We start from the raw sequence: 15,783 nt of genomic DNA on the forward strand, positions 1-15,783 counted from the left end.
AAAAGAGAATCACTGAATACAATGGCATAATGATTCTGCTTGTTCACAGAAGGTACTTGATTTAGTTTTCCTCAAGCGACACATCAGTTTTTATGACTATTGCTTGACACTTGAATTGAAGGGACAGTTCACCCAAAAATGAAAATAATAGCATCTTTGGCATCCTTCACTTGTTTCAAAATAGTTATATATTTATTTTGTTCCGTTGAACACAAACTCATATTTTTTAAAGAAATTTGGTTCAAATATTGGTATCAATAGTTACTGGTTACTAACATTCTTCAAAATATCTGCTTTAGTGTTCAACAGAAATTCAAACTAGTTTAAAACACGTGGAGTAAATAGTGGCAAAATAGTAAACTATTCCTTTAAATATTTTATTCTGAGACTTTTATTTATATGTGTCTTGTCTTTTGTCATATTGTCCTTCTAGCTCAGATTGTGATGGACCTGGAATGCGACACCAGTTACTCTTAAGACAAGAACCGAATAAAGCACAGATGTGAAGAGGTTTGCAGCCAAACTAACTGGAGGGAAGGAACCTTTAGGTAAAAACACCTGCTTTATTTAGATCTGAAGTATTTTATTTGACATAGAGATTTATTGTTTTAATTCTAATTTAAAGCAAACAAGGTTGAGCACCCCTGGTCTAAAAGCTCAAAAATGCTGTTTCCGTGATAAGGTTAAATGTAGTTTAGAAATAGATTCATTAGGATCAATGCTTAAAGTAAACATTTTCTTCTCTCTGTAGACCAAACATGTTTACTATCCCTCACATTTTAATAAATTGTTTCTGTTTTTGTTTCTTACAGTGTGGGTGAACATACTACCTGGATGTCCAACAAAGGCTGCACAAGAGCTCATTTGATAGCACATATTCTGTCCTGTCTACATCTCTGATGACCTGGAAGTGCTTCGACATCAGTGAGTAATACATCTTTATATTGTCATGCATACAGGATTTCTGTAAGCTTAGCTTTAATGTTAGTTTGTAATCAGCAGTGACTGTTTAAAAAAATAAGTATTTAAATTATTCTAAACGTTTTACTGATGCTGTGCACAGTAACGTTATGATGATTTAGTTTGAGGAAATGTCACTGGAGAGGTGTTTGTATAAAAAAAAAAAAAAAAATTGTATGAAATAACTTGATAAAATGTTTATTTGTCTCGCTGACATGCCATCACTGCTGCATATTGAAATACAGTAATACGAATTAACAGCAGAATATTACCACAAACATTTCATGAAGTAGGCTAGACTGCTCTTTAGTTCTCTATTCAACTTTAACACATTTCCTCGTGTCGCTGAGCCTCTCTGCAGATTTTGCCAAAAATTAATGCTTAGTGATTACTTTGTTTTATGCAAACCAAATATCAGTAACTCATCATTAGCATTATTTTAAAAAATCACCCACAGCTTTCATGTTCTCTAACGCAATCTTATCTGTAAGTTAGAAGTGGATTTATACGTGTTAAAAGCCTAAAAGTATTTTATTAACATTAGTCACGTTAAATTAGATTATTTTATTTATTTAATTTTAAATATGTAGCCTCTTAAAGTGAGAATGAACTGTGTTTACCCCTCTTAAATCTGTGGAAGCACTAGTAGTGTGGAATCAGATATTCGAGCTATACAGAGTCAGACATTAAGTTAAGATGAGACTTTATTTTTTACACACCTGTGTGGACACCTGACTAATGATCTTCAAGAACAATGCCTGCTGATCTTTTCCCCATTAACGTTAGTGTAATTGTGAATTGACAATAAACTGTATTTTACCAACAAAAACAATTAAAAAACTATATATATATATATATATATATATATATATATATATATATATATATATAGTGCAGTGTTTCGTTTCTGAATGAATTAAATGGTTTGAGGGATGATTAGTTTTTACTTCAGTGATTGATTTTGCTTGTCATTTTTGCAGGATCATCATCATGCTGCTGCCCTTTTTCACTGTCCCTTTCCACATCATTTGGCCTTCATCATTTCCTGTCTTGTAGCAGTATTTTCACCTGTTTTTAAAATTGTAATAATTTTTGATGCATTAATTGTTGACTGGCTTTAATGATCAATTGTTTATTAGTGTTCTGTTGCTCTGTTATATTGAATAATTGCTACTGTGTTAGCATGGTTTACACAATAAACCTTTATTGTGAAGTTAAAGTTTCAGTTTCTTTATTTTTCTTGTTAGTCTTGAACAGTTAAAATAACACTTGTGCAATTTTTGAACATTTTTTACCCATTATAAAGTAGCACTATTAAATAACATAAAATAACATTTAATAACTGTAAAATACTATACAGTAATAATGAAAGTAACGTTAAAATACCGTAGTTCTTCATGGTAAAAATGTACAATAAAATACTGTTTTCAGTTTTGCAGTATGTGCACCACTACTGTAATTAGTGTTACAGTAAAAATCAACAACAGTAAAATGATGTATTAAATTTTACAGTAAATGTAATACTAATGTAATTAGTATTACAGTAATGTTACTGTTTTATGAAATACAGCAGCTACTGGATAATTGTTGCCAGTAACTTACTGTTAATTTAACAAGAAATCGTTTACAGTGTTCTTATAGCCTACCCTAGATAAAAATGAGAATTAAGAGATAATTTCAGATGTTCTTAAGTGACAATTTTAAAATTTTTAATCTTTAATCATCCGACTTATATTAGCTAAGATGGAATAAACCGGAAACACATTAGCCTATTTATTCAAATGACCAGCTTGCATGCCACCCCTGGATAAAAGTTTTTAAGAATTCAAGTGGTTTTAAACAGTTTATTTTTTATTTTATTTTATTTTATTTTATTTGAACACAAAAGAATACATTTTGAAAAATGTTGGAAACCATTAGCCATTGACTTCTGTAACATTTTTTCTTTCTTTCCTCAAACATTCTTCAAAATATCTTCTATTGTTTTCAGAAGAAAAGAAACTCATAAACGTTAATAACCACTGGAGGGTGAGTAAATTATTGATTTAGGGTGAATCATTCCTTTATTCAGGTTAAAATAACGAGGCCTATTTAATATTTTGTTTTTAAAGAATTAAATTTAATGTAAATTTTAAAAAATTAAAATTTGTTATAAAGAAACTTGTCCACAACATGTTACTGTAATTTTCCACAGTAAATTAAATTAGCATTACTTTTTAGGATTTAACTGTAAAAAAATCACAGTAATGTGTTGTATTCATAATTTTATTTTGAAATTAAGGCAGGTTGCATGAATACTGCAAATAACCTGAAAAAGGCTATATCCTTCACAATAGTATCTGGATGCAGCCTTTATGATGCAAGCTGAGTTTGCATCACTCAGCGATGCAATGTCAGACACAATGCACTCAATGGAGTGAGTGATGTCACTGTGACTGGTAGGATTAGGGTTCAGGTTAGGTTAGCACATTAAAAAGCATTGGATGCAGCTCAGATTGCACTGCACCAGGTCTGCATCTAGACCCCTCTCATATCTTTTGCATGCTAGTTATATAAGTTCTAACTCTTTTTATTTAATTTAACATAGACATTAATACAAATTAACTTTCATGCTATATTGCCACTTAATAAATATATTGACACAGATTGTTATTGCAGCCTGATTGATTACATCTTCAAAAATAACTTGAAAGAAAATCATCCTGTTTTGAAACGACATAAGTGTCGTTTAGTAAATGGTTGCACTGCACCTTTATTTAGTTTTATAAGGTTAACATGGAAATATTAAATAATTTTTAATGAACATAACTGTGCTTAGCCAAAAGCTTAATAAACTGAAACAAACGTAATTTATTTATGAAACCAAACACTGTTGTTATCACCCAAATATTATTTCAAAGTCAGGGTAAATGTCAGAATGAATAGCAGAGGAAAGACTGCTTGACAGTAAGATTTAGTTAATTCTAGTAGATAATACTGTGAAATCACAGTAATAGACCGTCTACTGTAAAGTTACATTATTTGGCTGTAATTTCACAGTAATTTAATATAACAAAAATCACAGTATTTCCCAGAGATGGGTTGCGGCTGAAAGGGCATCCGCTGCGTAAAAACTTGCTGGATAAGTTGGCGGTTCATTCTGCTGTGGCGACCCCGGATTAATAAAGGGACTAAGTCGACAAAAAAAAATGAAGGAATGAATGAATGAAAAATCAGAGTATTTTACTGTGAATGTAACTAAATTATTAGTAATGCAATTATTAGCTTGTAATTTACTGTGAGGTCATTTTTTTATATAGCGTAGTCTACTTCAACTGTTTTATATTTGTCCTAGAATATAAAATAACTTTTAATTAAACAATTTTATATCTTAGATAAGTTTTTTTATCGTAATTGATTTTTTAGCCTACTTCAGGACCACTGTACATTTTCCGCGGATTCAATTTGTGACCACCATTTTATCGCATGCAAATCAGTGTGATCTTAATATTCATGTTTTAAGGAGAAAGTTAGGAGTAATTAATTAGGCTGCAGGGCTCTCTAAGCTATTTAGGGGCAACCGTTCATTGAAGATTGAGAGCGCGTTTCTCCTGCCCAAGGGCTTTTCTCCTGTCCAGCTCTTCTCAGCTTGCATTGCCTCTCAGAGGGCAGAATAGCCCAAGCCTTGATCCTCGTCAGTTGTCATCCCCAGTTCGGGCCACTTTGGCCGCTGCTAGTGGGGAAGTCAGGCCTAATCCCTGGAAGGAATCAGCCCAAAAGAAAAGCAACAATAACCAAGTCAACCGTAAAAAATGAAAGCGAAATCTCTATTATCAGCCCCAACATTTCCCAGCGATGCAGTGAAATCGGGCTGGTTTGTCATTCGAGTCAGACACCGGGGGGAGATTCTGGGGTCGCGTTGGGTTGGTAGACTCACACGACGTTTAGAGAGCAATATTTCGGCGAAAGGGGGCCTCGCATTTGCAAAATCTCCCTCACATCCCGCCATAAGCATTAAATGCAGTCTGACTTTATGTTGTATAGGCAGCGCTAAACAAGAAAAGAGGCACAGTTCTCGCATAAAAGAACTCGGTTTTGGGGGATTAGGGACGGCCCAAAGGATGGAGAATAACTTCTGCATAACTTTACAGCTCCTCTCTCTTCAGGTTTAGACTACAGATTAAAGCGCACAGTCTTTGGTTAACCCTTAACTGGTCACTTATATGGCATGCATTAGTAGGCTACTTGATATACAGTGCGCAATGAAGCAACCTGCTCGAGATCAATCACAGCATCTATTTTTATTTCATGTTAAAGCTGTGTCAAATACGAGACTTTTATTTGCTGATCTGTTTTGCATGATAAGAGTGATAGGTAAGTTAAATGTAGCTATGTTTATTATGCTGTTCAAGACATGCGCGACCAAACGTGCAAATAGGTTAAATTATTTATTTATTTATTTATTTATTTATTTATTTATTTATTTATTTATTTATTTATTTATGTATTTATGTCAAATTCATGCATTTAGAATATAATTTATAACGAATGTCACAGGGTTTGACCACTTTCACATTTATTGTAAATTAAAAATAACCTTTATAAAAAAAATAAAAAATAAAAAACAGACAGACTTTACAAAAACGATGTTTAAGACACTTTTGAGTGATTTCTCAAAAAGTAAACCTTTTTGCAGTTATGGGCTCATTTATTATTTTAATTTTAGATTTAAATACTAGGCCTGTATTTTATTCACATTAGGCACTATTCTTAGCTGGAATGGCTTGTCGGCTGGTCATCATAACTATACTTTTTGATGTACTAAAAGTATTTCCTAAAGATCTAGAATAAAGAAATATGAATAAAAACTTATTTTTTAATACAAATGTATTACATTATTACGTCATTAGATAAAAACAGGAATCTGGGAATGGTTTGAAATATATTGTCATACAGGCAAATAACAAACTGGCCATCACATTCAACTTTCCTCAGTCAGATTCTGGGCATTTGAATAATAAAAAAATATATTATTATAACATATTAATGTAGAGCTTCACCATTTTTCTAGCCTCTCTTGTTAAAAACTACATATGAAAATTCATGGATAACAACATTAGCCAAATCATAATTTAAATTCATTTTAATTTGGGTCGCTTTTTTGGTGCTTCACAGGTGATCACACCTTTTTATTGGTCATTATTTTGTTTAAGGATTAAGGTACAAGATTCAGAATAAAAATCACTATTTTCTCCATTTGAAATCAGTATAGGGCAGTTTAGGTCACTATAGTAAAAGATGACCACATCAGATTGTATGTTTTCCTGCACAGCTATATGTTGGACTCATGAAAAAAATAGCATAGGTCAAAACTGATTAGCTGAAGTCGCATCAAAGAGACAGCCAAGGTCTCCGAAGGGACGCTTTTTCGTTGGGTTATTTTTGCAATTTATGATGGCGTGGCAGCCTAAATAGGACAAATAAGCTCATGCATTGGACACATTTTGAACCTTTGTCAGTGAGGGGTTGGTCATTCTCCTCCCCCTTGGCTACAGGCCTGATATGTAGGCTAATTTCTCATTTAAAGAACAAAATAATTATTCTCGTGATAGCTAATATCATCGCATATCCCAAGCATCATTTACCTCAGTCAATGATTGTGATGTGAGGGTCAGATGACCCATGAAATCAATGTCTCTTGTAGTTCCTTAAAAACCTGCTTTTACGTTTTAAAATTTCATTAGGACAATCTTGAGCCACACGCATTAACAATTTTCAAAATTTAAACCAAGTAATCCAGGCTCATCCTTTTGCTTAAGAGCTCTTCATTCGATGAAGATACTTCACTTAGGCAGCCTAATTAGTGATTTTTGTCCTCGCACAATTGCCTCTGTCTCCGTTGTGCATTCAAATCAAGCCCTTAATGCACATGGTAATTGTAGGCCTGTGTAAAAAACCTGATTATTTTCACACTGATCAATAATCTTATTTCCTCCAGGGTTCGTGGGCTAACCTTGATTTCATATGTGGCTATATATGTATAGGCTTATTTTCATAACAAATATCTTATATCTAGCATCACTGAATGATTTTGCGCACCTCGTTCATAAACTCAGCTTGCAAACCGCTGAAAGCAGCTGCCTGAGGAGGGGAAATGACTTGGATCATCCAATTTAAGGCTATCACAATAACAGAGCTGCTACACTGTAGTAGTGAAGAGCTAATGCCACAATCCCCGACATAAAACCTGCGAATTTACCCTCAGACATCAGCGCACGCAGTAGAATAGCCCTTAATGCGAGGCATTCTGAGTCCCCTATTTCCATCAGGCTCTCATGACTGCAGAATTGCCGTGGACTGCAAGTTATCAAGAGGCACTAATTTTACATTAAAGACCATTGACTGCAGTGGCTTGATTCGAGGGTTTGCGACAATTAACACAATCAGAATCGGAGCCCAGATCGTTTACCTTGACTCCGTAATTATTTTTTGGCCGTGCGCGCTATAACGCATTCGCGAAATTGCACACGATGTCAAAAACCGAGAAGAGAGAGGATGCTGTGCATGTTCATATAAAGGCACTGTCTCAACACACACACACACACACACACACACACACACACACACACACACACACACACACACACACACACACACACACACACACACACACACACAATAAAGAAGAACAGTCAGAAACAAATTGTTTAATTCAGATTTTCATAAATACTGTCATGCTGCTGACCTTATAAAATGCATCTCGATTAAAGATTAATATTAAATAGCCATAATTAATATAAATATTCAACAGTAATTTAATATAAAAAACAATATATTTTATGTGATTAGCTGAGAAATTGCTCATTTTGCAACAATGACTGTTATGAATTGAATTAAGTAACTTAATGATGAAAGTAATTTAATGATGATAATCTGTATGTTACTGTTAAAAACCAGTAAAAAAAAAAAAAAAAAAAAACATATCAGTTGAAGTCAGAATTATTAGCCCCCCTGAATTTTTAGCCATCCCTGTTTTTTCCCCCCAATTTCTGTTTAACGGAGAGATTCCTTCAACACATTTCTAAACATAGTTTTAATAACTAATTTCTAATAACTGATTTATTTTATCTTTGCCATGATGACAGTAAATAATATTTTACTAGATGTTTTTCAAGACACTTCTATACAGCTTAAAGTGACATTTAAAGGCTTAACTAGGTTAATTAGGTTAACTAGGCAGGTTAGGGTAGTTAGGCAAGTTAATGTATAACGATGGTTTGTTCTGTAGACTATCAAAAAAAATTAGAGGGGCTAATAATTTTGTCCCTAAAATGTTTTTATAAAGCATTAAAAACTGCTTTTATTTCAGCCGAAATAAAACAAATAGGACTTTCTCCAGAAGAAAAAAAATGTTATCAGACATAATCTGAAAACATAATTTGGGAAATATTTAAAAGAGAAAAAAAATTCAAAGGGGGGCTAATAATTCTGACTTCAACTATATATCATATTATTATTATTATTATTATTATTATTATTATTATTATTATTAGTAGTAGTAGTAGTAGTAGTAGTAGTAGTAGTAGTAGTAGTAGTAGTAGTAGTTTGAAAGAAAACACTTCTGCTCACCTTAAAGATCTTGTTTGAAATGTGATACATTTATAATACTACGTTAAGCTTCTGTGATACAGTACTGAATATATGACAGTAATATCATATAAATTTATAGGGTATTCTATGTGATTAACTAAGAAAATTTGCATTATGCAGCAAAAGGGACTGTTATGAACTGAACTTGTTCCTAAGTGACCAAATTTATTAGTCATAATCTGTAGTAGCAACACCCTCAAGTACAGTAAAAAATCTGTAAAAAAAAAAAAAAAAGCCTATAAATATATATTTTTATTATTCTTATATAAGACTATTCTACTCGCCACAAATATTTGTAATGTGATACTGCTATACTGAGCTTCAATGTCCCATGGTTTGATTTGCTCTTTTGTGATCAATATTGTTCTCTGTCATTCAAATTATTATTAATGTTGAAAACTTCAGTTCTTTGTGTCAGTTTCATGTATTTGTGGAAAGAGTGATGCATTTTGATCAATATAGTGTGAAATAATAACAGCTATTAATTGAAGGAAAATACTTTATCAATATAATTAATCTCATATCTGAATAATTTAAGTCATTAATGAATAGGATATAAAAAAAACTTTGGAATTTATTTATTTATTAATAGATGATAAATCATGGTTTGAACAAAATATCAAACAGAGCAACTGTTTTCAATATTGATAATTACAAATATTTCTTTCTGAACAAAAATTGTCTGTTGAAAAAATCAGCATTGAATCTCAAGAATAAATTAATTAGATTAAATTCATTAGAATACATTTACATAAAATCTATTCGAAATAACATTTAACAATATTGGCCACTGGCTTTTTATTAGGCATTTTAAATGCAGCCCGGTTAGCAGGAGAAACTTCTTTTAAAAACACAAAAGTTTGAACTGTATTTTCCTAACAGTAAACAATGTTAGAAGAGTTGTATTAAAAAAACACAAATAATAAAAAAATTAAAGTGTAAATTTAACAAAATAAACAAAAGGCCACCTCACATGTTTCAGATTAAATAGGCTACATAATCAGAAACATCATTGACTTAACCTAAATTAGCTTTTTTTGCTGCAACACGTTTAAAGATTCAGTGTTAAAAGTCTATCAAAATACAATCAAAATTTTTTTTTTCATTTTACAGACACAAATAGCTGAAAGCTGCTTTACCTGGGCTCCTTTACACTTCTTTTAGTTTTGGACGTTTTAAGACAGGTGCACCGGTCATGTAAATCCCGTTCATCGCGAGATTAGAACATGAGTCATGTGACTGACACAGGACAAAAAGAAAACAGGAAGCTCTGGAGTTTTGCTGTGGACTGTATTCAGTGTAAATTAGAGATGGATTTATCAAAATGTACTATTGCGGTGTTATGTTCGTTTGTAGCATGGACTATTACATTAATGAACTGTTTGATTTCTCCAGCGGAGATGAGTGGTGATGTTGCAGTAAAGCTTCCAGGAGCAGTCATTCCTGTATCAAAGGCGAACAGTTTGGAGTTTTTCTACTCTCTCAGCCTTTCATCATTTCCAGAGGACTTGGAAGTGAACGAGTATTGTATTGAACTGCTTCGCATTTACGGCCAGCGCTACGTGACTTTCGCTAACTGTCTTGTGTTTTATGCACGACCTGTCAAAGTCTGTCAGAACTGTTACACTGGCTTTAAAGGTCTGAAGGAGATATATCTAAATATATCATCAGGACAAGTGAGTGCTAATTTCAAACATTCGTTTTCTCGACATCTAACGTTATGACAGCAAATATGCCGTGTTTTTTAAGGCTGTTTGACACAATTTCCCTACCGCTGGTCACATGTTCTTGTGTCTCGTGATTGTGTGTGTGTGTGTGTGTGTGTGTGTGTGTGTGTGTGTGTGTGTGTGTGTGTGTTTCAACATAACCTGACTCACACCGACTCTGGAACTATTTAGTGAGCCTAAAAGTCTATTTCAAGTTGAAGTGGCAAATTTAGAATACGGCTTCATAGGGTTATTACATTTTTTTTCATAAATATAACAAACTATATAATGACTCATGTTTTTACCATGATTTATAGAATAAACCCACTCAAAAGTCATAAGTTGTCAAGTTCTAAACAACAACAACCATTTGATCACATGTCAAGTATATTTCATTCATTAAATCATTTTCCTTCGGCTTAGTCCCTTATTCATCAGGGGTCACCACAGCGGAATGAACCGCCAACTTATCCAGCATATGTTTTGCGGAGCAGAAGCTCTTCCAGCTGCAACCCCGTACTGGGAAACGGCAATACACTCTTACATGCGCACACACATTCTCTACGGCCAATTCAGTTTATTCAATTCACCTATACCACATGTATTTAGACTGTGGGGAAAATCCGAGCACCTGGAGGAAACCCACGCTAAAATGGGGAGAACATGCAAACCTCACACATTTTTCTTTTGATTTGATTTGATTTTCTTTTCAGCTTAGTCCCTTTATTAATCTAGGGTTGCCACTACGGAATGAACCGCCAACTTATCCAGCATATGTTTAACAAAGCGGATGCCCTTCCAGCTGCAACCCATCACTGGGAAACATCTATACACACTCATCCACTACAGACAATTTACTTTACCCAATTTACTTGTACCGCATGTCTTCAGACTGTGGGGGAAACTCAAGCACCTGGAGGAAAACCACGCTAAAATGGGGAGAACATGCAAACCTCACACAGAAATGCCAACTGACCCAGCCGGGACTCGAACCAGTGACCTTCTTGCTGTAAGGCGACAGTGCTTAACTACTGAGCCACCGTGTCCCCCCATATTAAATATATATTTAATAAATTAATTAAATTTCTTTTCAGCTTAGTCCCTTTATTAATCTGGGGTTGCCACAGCGGAATGAACCGCCAACTTATCCAGCAAATGTTTTATGCAGCGGATGCCCTTCCAGCTGCAACTCATCACTGGGAAACATCTATACACACTCATTCCCACTCATACACTACGGACAATTTACTCTATCCAATTTACCTGTACCGCATATGTTTGGACTGTGGGGGAAACAGGAGCACCCGGAGAAAACTCGCACAAACACAGGGAGAACATGCAAACTCCTCATAAAAATGCCAACTGACCCAGCCGGGACTTGAACCAGCGACCTTCTTGCTGTGAGGTGACAGTGCTAACTACTGAGCCACCATGTAACCCTTTATGATATATTAAAAACTATATTCAAGGGTCACAATGCCACCACAAACTACTCATTAATAGTCATTTTAAAACTTTTAACCATTGGTTTTACCCATTTGTTGACAAGAACTGTTCAATATTTGGAAATATAATCAAAAGTTCAGTATGATCATTCTTTTATGTATTTTACTAAGCGCAGTTAAGTGTGTTAAGCTTAGTGATGGAACTTTATTTCAAATATATTTTGACTATGGAAAATATATAAATGTTTTGGCTTCATATACAGTTGAAATCAGAATTATTAAACCCCCTTTGAATTATTATTATTATTATTTTTTTCCCAAATTAAGTTTAACAGAGCAAGGAAATTTTCACAGTATGTCTGATAATAATTTTTCTGCTGGAGAAGGTATTATTTGTAGTATTTCAGCTAGAATTAAAGCAGTTTTTGATTTTTAAAAAAAAATTTCAAGGACAAAATTATTAGCCCCTTTAAGCTATATATATTTTTTCCATAGTCTACAGAACAAACTATCGTTACACAATAATTTGGCTAATTACCCTAACCTGCCTAGTTGAGCTTATTAACAGTTAAGCCTATAAAAGTCACTTTTAAGCTGTATAGAAGTGTCTTGAACAACATCTTGTAAAATATTATTTACCGTCATCATGGATGACAATAAGATAAAACATCAAAATAAAATAAATCAGTTAATAAATCAGTCAAAAGTTAGGGGTCATTTTTTTTTTCTTTTTTAAGAAAATTATTCTGTTCATTAAGGCGGCATTTATTAAATGTAAAAAAACAGTAAAATTGTTAAATATTTACAAGAAGAAGAAGAAGAAGAAGAATTAATATTAGAGTGGTTTCTGATGGATCGTGTGACTCTGAAGACTGGAATAATTGAGCTGAAAATTCATCTTTAAAATCACTTGAATAAATTATTAAATTAAATTATAAACCACTTTTGAACAGTTATTTAATTGTGCAATAACATTTCACAATTTGTACTGTATTTTTGATTAAATAAATGCAGCCATGGTGAGCAGGAGAAGCTTATTTTAAAACATTTAAAAATCATACTGACCCCAAACTTTTGACCAGTAGTGTATATAAAATTTATTACATTTTAGTGGATACAAACAGCAAAATGGGTTTTACATCTGTGTTCTATATTATCTCCTACAATGGTATAGAAAAACATATTTAAGCTATTATAAATCTTATATGGACTGCGGCTGTAGAAGTTAATTCAAAACACTTCATATCTTGTGTGTTTGTCCTCATAAAAGGGCCCTGGAAATGTCAGTTGCCATGACAGCCTGACGCGTTCTGATAGGTTGATGCTGCTCTATACCCTCTACAGCAATTTAGAAGACATCTGGACATCAGCAAAATGTGATCGTAAGTAATAATGTTGCATCCCTTAAAATTGACATCAGGCTTGATCCTTCCCTTATTCATGTTTCTTTCAGTTTCACTTCTAAACAGATGATAGACTTGCAGTAGATAAAATTACGTCAGTTTTCAAGAAACATAATACCTAGTTTTTATTCAACATAATGTAGTAGTGGATATTATGATGATTTTGAGTTTGGTTTATATTGTTGATTAGAATGTCTGACTGAACATGAAGAGGCTCTCACCAATGACACTCGCTACTTCATGGCCACTTTGAATCAGTCACTCAGCTGTTTTGAGCAATATAAGGTAATATCAAACAGTTCACATACAGTATGTAGACAGGGTTTCAGTTTAAATAAATGACAGAAGTTTTAAAATATCCTGTTTTCTAAACAGGACAACCACTCTGAACTCTGCAAGGACTGCAAACCCCGATACAAAAGGTTGAATGAGCTCTATGGTAAAATGGAGAAAAACCAAACCCTCTGCATTGATATAGAAGACGCAGTAAGTATACATTCGTATATATAGACCCTGTTACGTGACTCAAAAACAGTCCTGACTTTTTTATCAAATTAAGTTTTATGAAGGTATATTTAGGAAAAATGTAAAAAAGCTTGTAGTGCTTGTATATGTAGAAAATAAAGGTTGGAATGCATTACACTACAAAGAAGTAACCAAAGTAAGCACCAAAGAGCTGTATTTTACAGATTCTTGAGGTCTGGACTAGTCAACACAAATTGACAAAAGTTAAAGACATGTTGTATTATTATTCTGTTATTTTTATAATATTTATTACAATATTTTACATAGTTTGAGCTGATAGATATTTCAGGAACAAAATTGCATAGGTATAGAACATTGTAAGGGATGTAAACAAACACAATGGTCCCAACATATTTCCTGTTATACATTTATCATTTTTATGGCTTCTGTGAATCCAAAACATATTGATAAATAATGTTATGACAGCTGTTTTAACATTAGGTTATGGTTAAATTGCCACTTGTTACAGTTATGAAATAGTTTGATAACAAATAGGAAATGTTCATGGGCCAATGACATGACCACAATGAAATGGTCTTTAGTAGGTACTACACTTGGTATGTAAAAATTAGTTCTGTGTAGTATGAATTCAATTTTAGTTGGTTTTACTTTCATTACTCTCATTACAGCGTTAGTTGTATCATGTCACCCATTTATGAATCCTGTCTTTTGGCCCCATATCACTGTCAAGTTGCCCATATCACTGTCAAGTTTTGCCCATCAGTTGCACACTTCAGAATCTTCTTAAAAATGGTTGGGTATGTTGGTCCTTTTTTACTTTTTTATGAATGCTTTGAATTCAGACATACTGCTCATTTTGCAAACTTTACTTCATATATAGTATGGAAGTAGGCATATTTCAACACAGGGAAGACTATCTAGTAAGAGGCAGTCAAACATTTTGTTTTTAGATTATTTTACAATAGTCACAGTTACTTTTAATAATCCACGTGGTTTTAAGTTCTCACGTCTCCTAGCAATGAACTGGATTTCGTGTGAGTTTGTTTGGAAAAACGTATACAGCTTAATTAAACAAATATTGATCCAACAAAACCCAAAATCTAATAAATATTTTCTTCCTTTTTAATTGGTGATTCTTTAAAGTCTACCATCACTTGTCTAAATAATACAAAACAAATGTGGGCAATGCAAAATTAAAACCCATGGGTCTTGGCAGCACATTAAGGTATTTTGAATGTACTCCAGCCTATTTGCTGTGACAAAAATCCTGTAAGCTAGTAATTTTGGACAATGTTAAATGCCTTCCTTCAAAACAAAAAATTGTCTCTTACATTAAGATGTTTTGTTTTATTTGACTTTAAAAGTGGCAGTAGCTGTTCACTAGCGTTTTTTTAAATCTCCAAGGACTGCAATTTCATGGAAAAATCTGACTAATTGGATACTCATGCTTCAGCCTACATTTTTGCGAAACATAAAGCATGTTGCTCCAGGTATGTTCATTCTGCACACTTCTGATATTTATTCTTCTTGTACATGTCTATGAAAAGTCATAGACAGAAGTCACCTTGCCTAAATCCAATCAAGTGTTTTCAAAAACAAGCATAAGAGAAAAGCTTATCACAACCACATAGTTTACCTAGATTTTTACATTGCTTTCATCTCTTTTGTGTAACTGTGCTTCACTGTAAATGAACCTGATCACTTTGTATCACAAGCACAAAACAAAAGTGAGCTAACTAGCAAACTGATCACAATAGAAAAGTTGTCCACATTGAAATAGATAGATAAGTCAAACATATACGTTAAGGTGTTTTGTGGTATTTATTTGATGTTGTCCTAAGAACTGCATGTTAATAATCCTTTATACAAATGAAAATGTGTACCTGTAAAATCTTTGATGTGAAAAGGACAAAGGTTGTTGGTCTCATACTGCCCTGTAGAGTTCATTTTACCTTAGAAATGTAGTTAAATCAAAGTCCTTTTAAGGCAAATCATTTCACTCGGCAGCCATCTTTGAAACGCCTCTCAGGAAGTATGCATGCACATTCTGTTTGAATGGGGAAACATCAAATTCTCCAAAGTAGCTTGACAAGCTTACAATTAAATCTCATATTAGAAATCACCAATAAAATTAAACAGCATCTGTGTCTTTAG

At 33.3% G+C, this 15,783-nt stretch overlaps 1 protein-coding gene across 4 annotated transcripts in view; it reads left to right on the forward strand.

Annotated features, from left to right (window-relative positions):
* The window catches only part of ostm1 (osteoclastogenesis associated transmembrane protein 1), a 44,974-nt gene that overhangs the window by 22,224 nt on the left and 6,967 nt on the right, over window positions 1-15,783 (forward strand). For 2 of the 4 annotated variants that reach the window (XR_012395333.1, XM_073932109.1), the window contains exons 2-4: window positions 13,011-13,122; window positions 13,334-13,428; window positions 13,519-13,629. Coding sequence is in view for 2 of the 4 variants with exons in the window: in XM_073932109.1 (XP_073788210.1) it covers window positions 13,062-13,122; window positions 13,334-13,428; window positions 13,519-13,629 (267 nt within the window). In the remaining 2 variants the exon portion in view is untranslated. Of the gene's footprint in view, window positions 1-9,828; window positions 10,266-13,010; window positions 13,123-13,333; window positions 13,429-13,518; window positions 13,630-15,783 lie in introns of those variants that run through there. The other 2 variants (NM_001386310.1, XR_011007664.1) reach the window with 2 other exon arrangements.

The sequence above is a fragment of the Danio rerio genome, chromosome 20 (assembly GCF_049306965.1).
Source record: "Danio rerio strain Tuebingen ecotype United States chromosome 20, GRCz12tu, whole genome shotgun sequence".
In the NCBI taxonomy this organism is placed as follows: Eukaryota; Metazoa; Chordata; class Actinopteri; order Cypriniformes; family Danionidae; genus Danio; species Danio rerio.